At 32.2% G+C, this 8,804-nt stretch overlaps 1 protein-coding gene across 1 annotated transcript; it reads right to left on the bottom strand.

Annotated features, from left to right (window-relative positions):
• Nucleotides 1-1,309: 1,309 nt before the first annotated feature.
• tsu (40S ribosomal protein S12 homolog tsunagi) lies at nt 1,310-5,423 on the bottom strand. The gene is made up of 5 exons (XM_074123330.1): nt 5,211-5,423; nt 5,012-5,137; nt 3,283-3,419; nt 1,557-1,681; nt 1,310-1,466 (listed from the first exon to the last, which is right to left on the bottom strand). Exons 1-5 carry the CDS (start codon nt 5,278-5,280, stop codon nt 1,439-1,441), a joined length of 486 nt encoding a protein of 161 aa, XP_073979431.1. The 5' UTR covers nt 5,281-5,423; the 3' UTR covers nt 1,310-1,438.
• Between the last annotated feature and the right edge of the window lie 3,381 nt (nt 5,424-8,804).

Below are 8,804 nucleotides of genomic sequence, written 5' to 3' on the forward strand. Positions count from 1 at the left end.
AATGGGTATTTCCGATAAAGGAATTTTCTTACAATACGATTTTAACAATAAATTTACCCTCTATTACCCAAAAGATAGCAACCCACCTTTCAGAAAAATGATTCTTGAGAGGGAATCTACTCTCTCAAGTATCTTAAACGTTATCTAACAATAAAAGCATTGAAGGAAATCTCAGTACCCTTTTCAACGAAATCTTAAAATATGGTATATTTTCAATAAAAGCACTTTCGGTCACCCTTATTCACATTGGGTCATTTTGATTCAAATTCGATTCTGATTATTATATAGATAACGAGTTAGTTAACGGTAATGATACTTGAGAGAGAGAGAGAGAGAGAGAGAGAGAGGAAAGGCTAACCACCCTCCTTTTACCTTAATCGAATCCTGAATAATGTCTTCATTAAAGTTACAGATCTCATTTATGCCATTATTACAAGTATTGTAAAAATCGAGATCTTTAAAAAGTGAAAAATTCACTTAGAAAACTTTTTCTACAGTTGTCTGATCTAGAATAAAAACCAAATTTAGCGTCATCTGTAAAGAACTTAATGGAAATATGAAAACTTAATTTTATGCGATTTTTCGTTTTAGAATTATGGTGCGCACATACACAGATGCAAAGCAGGCCAATTCGTACTGACTCCTTTATCAGTGATAATTAAAGCGGAAATTCCGGAGAAACCTAAAATTCCAAAGGAAACGATTAGAATAATTTCTCTTTCTTGCCGAAGAATAAGAGAAAGTAGAAATCTTGTGAGAAAACGCACACAGACTGTATTGTTAGTTCGGTTGAATAACAAGCGAGCAGTCACACCAGTTCAATAACACATCGAGCAGCAAGGTGCGTTCATTCCAAAATTGATGCGAATCTCCTGCCCGTCAGGTTGGCTTCATCACAGTTCTCCATCACAACCAAAAATTGCCAGACTTAATATATTTCTATTTGCACTGTAACTTCCTAAATTCTTTCATAAACTCTCTAAAAAATGGACGAGAAGCCAGAGCCATGCCACATCCATTCTCCAGAGAGTATCATTGAAGTCAACTATCATTTTGGTCTAGATTCTATGTTGCAAGAAAATTTAATCACATAAGAGGAACTAGGTGTTCAGTTTCATCCGGTCTTTGTTCATTCTTAGGAGAGCCGTTCAAACCTAGCGTTGTTTTTTTTTTTTTTTTTGTAAAAATTTGAATTAGAAAATCTGATATCACTCTGAGATACCAGCAGAAACACTCGAGCAGGTCATATAGGTAGAACACTTGTTTCAACGCAAAACAGCGTCCTAAAATATGCATCAAAAACACCCTGTAATTAAATTAGCGTTTATTAAGTTACATATTAAAATTACAGAAATATAAAACTTGATGGTAAATATGTAAGTATTTAACATAAAACAATTTACAAAATCTCTTTCATTTGCGAATAACTTCAATATCCTTATTTCTTCCTTGGTTTGCGTTTCACCCTAAATAGAGAAATTATCTTTACCCTCAATCACAAACATTAATATAACAATGTATAACTTATATGAAATAAAAAAACAAAAATCACATACGTTTTAGGTCCTGTGACGAAACACCAATTCACGGAAATGGTTTGGCCTAATATCTCTGTTCCATCCAGAGCTTCTTTTGCAGCTAATGCCTCCTTGTAAAGGCCATATTCCACTAAAGCATAACCCTGCAAATTCCGCTCTTGAAAACATCTTCTAATTATCAAAATACTTAAAATAATTAAATAAATATAAAGTCATATGTAATCCACGATTCATCATTTCAAAGACTAGTTATCATAGGAAAATAATTGCTTCAATATATAAAGTAGAATTCGCTAGTAGAGGCTTTAAGAAGCGTCTAGCACCAGAGAATAGTTATCCCTAATTGCTAGCTCCTTGAGTTCCCTACAAGATTTCCTAAATTCATTAAAAACAGTAAAAAACAGACTCACTAACTAACAGAAATGAAACAAAACATTTAAAAAATGAGAAATAAAATAAAGCACTTTGAGATTTCGATGTGTTCTGGGTCCTCAATAAGAAGACTAATTTAAGTAACTAAAATCTTAAAGAGGTAATTTACCTAAAGTTTATAAAGGAAAAATATCTGTACATATATTTATGAACTTTCGGGCAGGTTATGTTCACTACTGATCAGGCGTCAAACAGCAAACATAACCACAAATTTATCTCATCGCATATTTATTTTCGCCGCTTTGCTCGCCACTCCACTGTTTCCACAGACAAAATGAGATGTTAAATCGAAAATTGTAATTAATTCTGATCAATCGAAGAGGCTTTTTAATCAACAGTAAATCTCCAAGAACTATAAATTTGAATACCCTATCACAAACTTTCTTTTAGAAATTGATAGCATAAACGTGACCGATAAATTTTGTAATCAAATCAATTTAGGGACTACTGTAGAATTGGCGGATGTGCGAGAATTGGTAAACGCAAGCCTTCATTAATTATCTTTAACATTCCTGAAAAAATCATACTAGAGACAACATTTTGGATAATTCAGAAATAAGAATTAAATATAAATGAAAGTGATGTGTAGATTAAAACTAACCGTTATTTTTATGCGTTTTCGAATATTTTGTGAAATCAAAAAGAACGTTAGTTACACTGACTTTCCGATTATCAATTAGCAAAAACTGTCCAATACTTGGCAACTGTTTAAAACAATTACATTCTGGTTAGTTCAGCCGAGTAGAATAGTGTTTACTTTTTTCAATTTAAAGAGGCAGACTTTGTTTTCCAAAATTGCTCGACTGTGACAGAATGAAAAAAAATAAACGGATACAGGATCGAATGATAATGAAACATTGCTTGACTTTTGTAATGTTACATTCGAACCTGGAAATTTTCCTGGAGAGCTTGGTTTCCTTTCTTTGGGCAACCATCCTCAGAACAACTAGTGAGCGTTTAAGTGTGTGACTTATGCGAAGGAGAGTATGCCTAAATGTGTCTTCCTTAATTTTTATGGTACTGCTGAAGACAAAGAATTTTGGCAGAGACCAGACTTGGGTTTCTAGCCTGGGTTGTATTATTCTTAAATCTGTGCCTAGTAAAGGAGACTTCATTAGATCGTTAGGCAACCAGCATTAAGAAAGAGCACCCAGTAGCGAAGACTTCGAACTCTTTTTCAACCTTACAGCTTTTAGACTAGTTAAAGGTAGCATTCAATGAAACTTCTCCTATTAATCAAAGAAACCGCCCCCATCTCCTGCTATGCTGCAATAATAAGAAAAATTGAAGTAAACAAAAACAGGGTACCTACCTTCAGAAAGCCTGTCCTGCGATCTAAATTGAGATGGATATTTTTAATCTCGCCATAAGCAGAAAACTTATCATGTACGTCATCTTCCTGGGTCTCCTCATGAAGAGAAGTCACGAACAGGATCCAACCCTCGACGGCTGTAACATTACACTCTATACATGCTATAAAACTCATATTTCATGGTAAATTTTTAAATGCAGTTATTTCTACAGTTCTTTTTGAATGCAGTTTTTGTTCTTTTACCAACTTTAAACGGGACCATAAATATGCGAATTATTAAGATAATTTAGTAAGGTTATAGGGCAGCACTTGTGGCAAAAAAATATGTCGATACCTACTTGATAGTCGAGAAAAAGCAGTGTTTGAGTTATCATAATTGATTTGTTTTTAGCTACCAATCGGAGCATTGAAAAAAAATTCATGCGCCGCAATGAGGAACAATGGCCATAGAAAATGCAGAGTAATAATTTTTTAAAAGAGTGCCAAATATATATTGTTTATATTTCCAAATTCTGTGTTTTTAATGATAGGATTCTCCCCTGTTCTAATAATTCACCATTTGCTTTTTTTCATACACATTATTTAAGAACAATAAGTTTCAAGAAAAATAAATTCAAGAACAACAAACCAATGCAAACAATCGGACAAAGAACCAAACAACAACCTATCAATAGAACCAAAAACGTTTGCCGTATGTACAACCATTCACAAAAAAAACATTAAAAACATTACTACAAACACAACAATTGCTAAAAAAAGTCCAACACAAAAAGACAACTTTTGTCGAATCTGAAGGACCTAACTGAAAAAAACGATCAAATCTACTCTAAAAGTAGAATGCAAAGACCGTCACAAAAAATACATAGGAGAAACATCCCAGAATTGTGCCAACTGTAGACACAAAATTAAAAAGAACACCTCAGCACTTTCCTTACATAGCACAGAAAATAATCACACGTTCGATTTCCCAAAAACAAAGTTACTGAAATCAGACACAAACACATAAAAAAAGAGAAAGTACTGTATGTTATTTATATGTCAAAGAAGGCAAAATAGTTTAAATTTCAAAACAGACACGAACAATCTTAACAGTATATAAGCTAACTTACCACAAAACACATAAAAAACATTTTTTTGACAATTGGCAACATTGACGTTCACAAACCAGCTTCGTATGAATTCAGAAGTAACTGTTTAATTTTGCTTTGATACATAATGATTTTATAAAATTATCCCACGTAAACTTTGTTGCCACTAGAAGTTTCGTACTGTTATGTTGAATTTGATGTTTATATGATAATCTGTACATAACTGTATAGGTTGCAATACTGTTTGTGGAGCGTGCTAAAAAAAAATATTTAAAAACACACACATAAATGTGGTTAAGGAATTGACATTTCTTAAATTTGACAGATAGGATAGAGAATGGGTATTGATTAAAAATAGCTTAAGACGTTTTTCCCGTCAAGGTGGGGGACATCAGGAAAGCTAGTCCTTTCCTTACAAGTTACACCTTACACGATTGCTGAGTGGCCACGCATAAAGCATAGAAAACAGTCGATCGACGGTAGTGAGAACATTAAAAGTAAAAGTGAAAATTGGCAAAGATGAAATGCACTGAACATTGAAGTGACAACTTATATATTTGTAGTTTGCGGAAAATTCAAGACCGAATATAAAATATATTTATAGTTAGAAAATATATAGAAAAAAACTGAAAGAAAATTACATCTCTGTGGTCCCGGCTCTTGCTGATCTATAGAATCATAATGTCCAAGTTCATCGAATGATTTTTTGGATTCGAAACCTCTTCCTTTCCTCTTTTGAGCATTTTCCTTTAAACGTGCAATCTTCTCTAAAAATAAAAAATAAAAATACTATGTACATGACATTACAACTATCAATTACAAAAAATACTGTTAAATTACCTGCTCCTTCATCCACTTCCATTTCTTCTGTTTCACTTCCACTTAATGTTTGAAGGCTAGAAATTTCCATTATGCCTTCAAGTGAAAAAAAAGAAGCTAAATCTCAATACACCACTCTCTGCTTCAACGAATAATCGACGCTAATACAATAATGGTAAAATTAACCTTAACAATGTACTTAACTGAGTTAAGTTAACTCAAACATTCAGAGTTGCCATTACTACTGGAAGTTTTTAGCTGTTAAATTTTAATTTCGGCAATGTATTATATTCTGGAAAAAATAGCAAAAACTTAATGCTAATGATTATATTTTAAATGCCACATCTAAACTTTAAAGGATTTAGGAATCCTAAACTTAAATTAGAGTTGGGGCCCCACTCCTATCAGAAAGCTAGATTAGTCCACCAGATGACAGTTTAAAATGGGACCGAAAAAACATAGCGATCAAAATAATTAAAACATTGTAACTCTTGGTTTGAAATTTTGTCATTTCATGTGAAAGAAATTACCCAACTACAATAAGTAATTATACAACCATGAAATCTTCACATTTTATTTTAATTAATCTAATAAATGATATAAATTTGAGAAAAAAAAATTAACAATATAATACTTATACTAAGATTTTGGTATAAAGATCAAATTGGTGAAATTAAATTTTTGAGAAGATTTCACTCAATAAAACAATACATTTTGTTCTAATCGAGAATTTTAAGAGAAAGTTGTGCATTGAACTTCTTCTTCGCTAAGACTGGTCGGTTTGTAAGAAGCAGTTATCTTTCTCCAAAAACTCTTGTACCTTCTGTTTGGAGCGAAATAATTCTTCCGTACTTCGATTTTCGATTATGATCCCTTGTTTTGAGGATAGTGTTGGTAACCAACTCCGACTTTATAGAAGTAAATGGCCTTAGAATCCTGAAGATCGGTAAATTCAACAAATAGTTTAGGTTGCGGTTCCCTCTTCAGCTGTTATTGAGCTTTAGTTGCTATATTGGGCTGTTAGATAAACGCCATAAGATTAAGGTGTCTAAGCGACGAGGTTTTCAGTCGTGTGGCGTCGTTTAATTTTAATCACAACAGGCCTTACTTAAAATTTCGAATTGAATGACAGACAATTCATTCATGAAAAATAACGCGTCGATAATTTGAAAGACTGCTGTAGTTCCCTTAAGTATAAGAGCAGAATGACACTTTATTATCACGCTGGGAAGCTCTAATCACTTCTTCCGGTCAAATTCATCAAAATCGGGCTAATGTACAGAATTATTAGTATTATTTGTTTTAGTGAGGGCCTTAATTGCGACTTGCTAACTCTCCTTTTAAAGATACGCAGCGTAGAGCCCTCTAAAATGCAAATCTACTCGATATTCATTGGTACATTAACGACATATTAAAACAAACTTTGGTCCTCTCATATTACGGTCATTCTGGGGCCTTTTACCAGCAAGGAAAGTAAGTCTTTGTTGTAAGAATTTTTCACGTTTTTGATCAAAAACAGGTATTTCTGCTTTGGCAGCTTGTTCTGATGTGGAGAATAGAATGGGTCTACGCTTAAGGCGTTCGCTGCACTCAGCGAGCATTTTAGAGGAGGTACTTCGTCACGTTTAAGTCTGGGAAGAGATGCCACAAGAGGAAAAAATACCTCATGCATATCAGATATCAGGATGCTGGGAAGCATAATTTAACTTTGCAATTGCCAAATAATACTTAGATTTACTTTATTTGATACTGCTGCTACCTAGAGAAATTCTTTAAGGTCAATAATAGGGCATAGTTAAATATTTTGACGGTAATGAACAGTTTCTTGTCTTTTTTTTGGGTGCATCGACTGCTGCGGTCATTAGCGCCAATGTATAGTGATAATTCTGAAGTACTGTGTTGACTGAGAGCGTTAATCTGCACTTCTGTTGTTTATGTTTCAGTTGACAGTAACATAACTTTTACTTCTCGTATAAGAAAGTGTTGCGATCGAGATTTCCACACTAAATATCCGTTTCATTTATTATAACAATCCTGTAAAATATTAAAGTAAAAAACTTTTTCTTTTTTTTTTATAAATCCTAAGTTGCGTGAAATTTTTTGTGGAAGGAAGAATAGAGTGAAGATTCTAACCAGATTTTTCGTAGTCAAACTTTAAAAACGTTATTTTTCAAAGAAAACTCAAAATAAAAAAATCTCACGTTTGCAGTACTTCCTCGTCCTTGAAAATAAAAATGGATTTGTGGAATGTTTTTTCGAATTACTTGTCATCTTTTCGAAAATCTTGTTTCCTAAACTAATCTAAAAAAAGTAAACATTTTTAATAATTAATTTTTAATTATTTTTTGTTGTTTTTAAATTGAACTTTCAAACTTCGAATCCCTTTAAAAAAAAAAAGAAGAAAAAAAAAGATCAATCAGAAGAGTTCTACAAGAAAGACTCGTTAAAGAAAAATAACAACAAAAAAGGTTTGAGCATGGAATCAAGCTTGAGCAAAACAGAATCTCAGAACAGGGGCCAGTTATCTCAAAGGAGAACTGAAAAACTGGGCTAGAACCAGATGTTTTTGTTCATTTTTTGAAGGGTCACAGAGAAGGGAGGTAACTAACGTATTAAGGAAGAAATATCCTCAAAAAGGAAACCAGTTTCTATGATTCCTTGAGGAAAATACAAGCGGTGGGATCGACAGAAGCGGTGTAGGAAGTTAAAATTTGCTGGTTCACAGCAAACTCTCATTAAAAACAAAAAACATTTAATAAAAGGTTTGCTATAAAAATATTTCATTTATTTTAATCAGAATATAATATACAATAATTGTAAAAGTATTATGCATAAATAGAAGAAAAACCGTACTAAAGAACTCAAAAAATATAAGACAGCAACTTTTAAAAGAAAAATCTAAAGAGAGAATAATAAAAATGTTCTAAAGTACAAACGAGAGGCATTTTGAATCATACAAAGTCTTTATAATTAATGTACAATACTTTATACATAATATTATCGGTAGCATCAAATATGTTTTCAGTTGAAAATCATTAAATCTAATTATGGAAGTCTGGAGTTGATTGCTGCAGAGTACATACGAGCCGTTTATTTTGAAAGTGGGGCAAGTCCATTTTTGAAAAAATGAAGATAATGGTAATTATAGATAAAACTTAGTATGAACTTTTTATCTGTTAATAATCTGACAATTAAGAGTCAAAAAAATTCAGAATTCTAATATTTGGGAGATTAAAGTTTTAGCTTTTAGGTGATTGTACAATATTTCATAAAATTTATTATTATTTAATAATAATAAGTACATCTTAATTTTGTGTTTCAATAATAACAACAACATCCAGAAATTTTAGTACACTCTGAAACTCTCTGAAAAACTGTAAACTGTATAACATTCGACTATATTATCGGCTATCAAGTAAGTTGTGTTGTTTTGTGCTAGGTGTACGAAAAAAGTTTCATTGTTTGAAAATTAATAACGGATTTATAAAAAGAAAAAATGGCTGAAACCGATTACAACGGTAATTATAACTCTGATGCTTCTAAAAGTGAATTTGGTAGGTAACAAAAATATAATAAAAATACTTTTCTGGGTAATAACGCCATTTCAATAAAATC

The sequence above is a fragment of the Rhodnius prolixus genome, unplaced genomic scaffold (genome assembly GCF_049639745.1).
Source record: "Rhodnius prolixus isolate KJV_2025 unplaced genomic scaffold, Rpr scaffold_1, whole genome shotgun sequence".
In the NCBI taxonomy this organism is placed as follows: Eukaryota; Metazoa; Arthropoda; class Insecta; order Hemiptera; family Reduviidae; genus Rhodnius; species Rhodnius prolixus.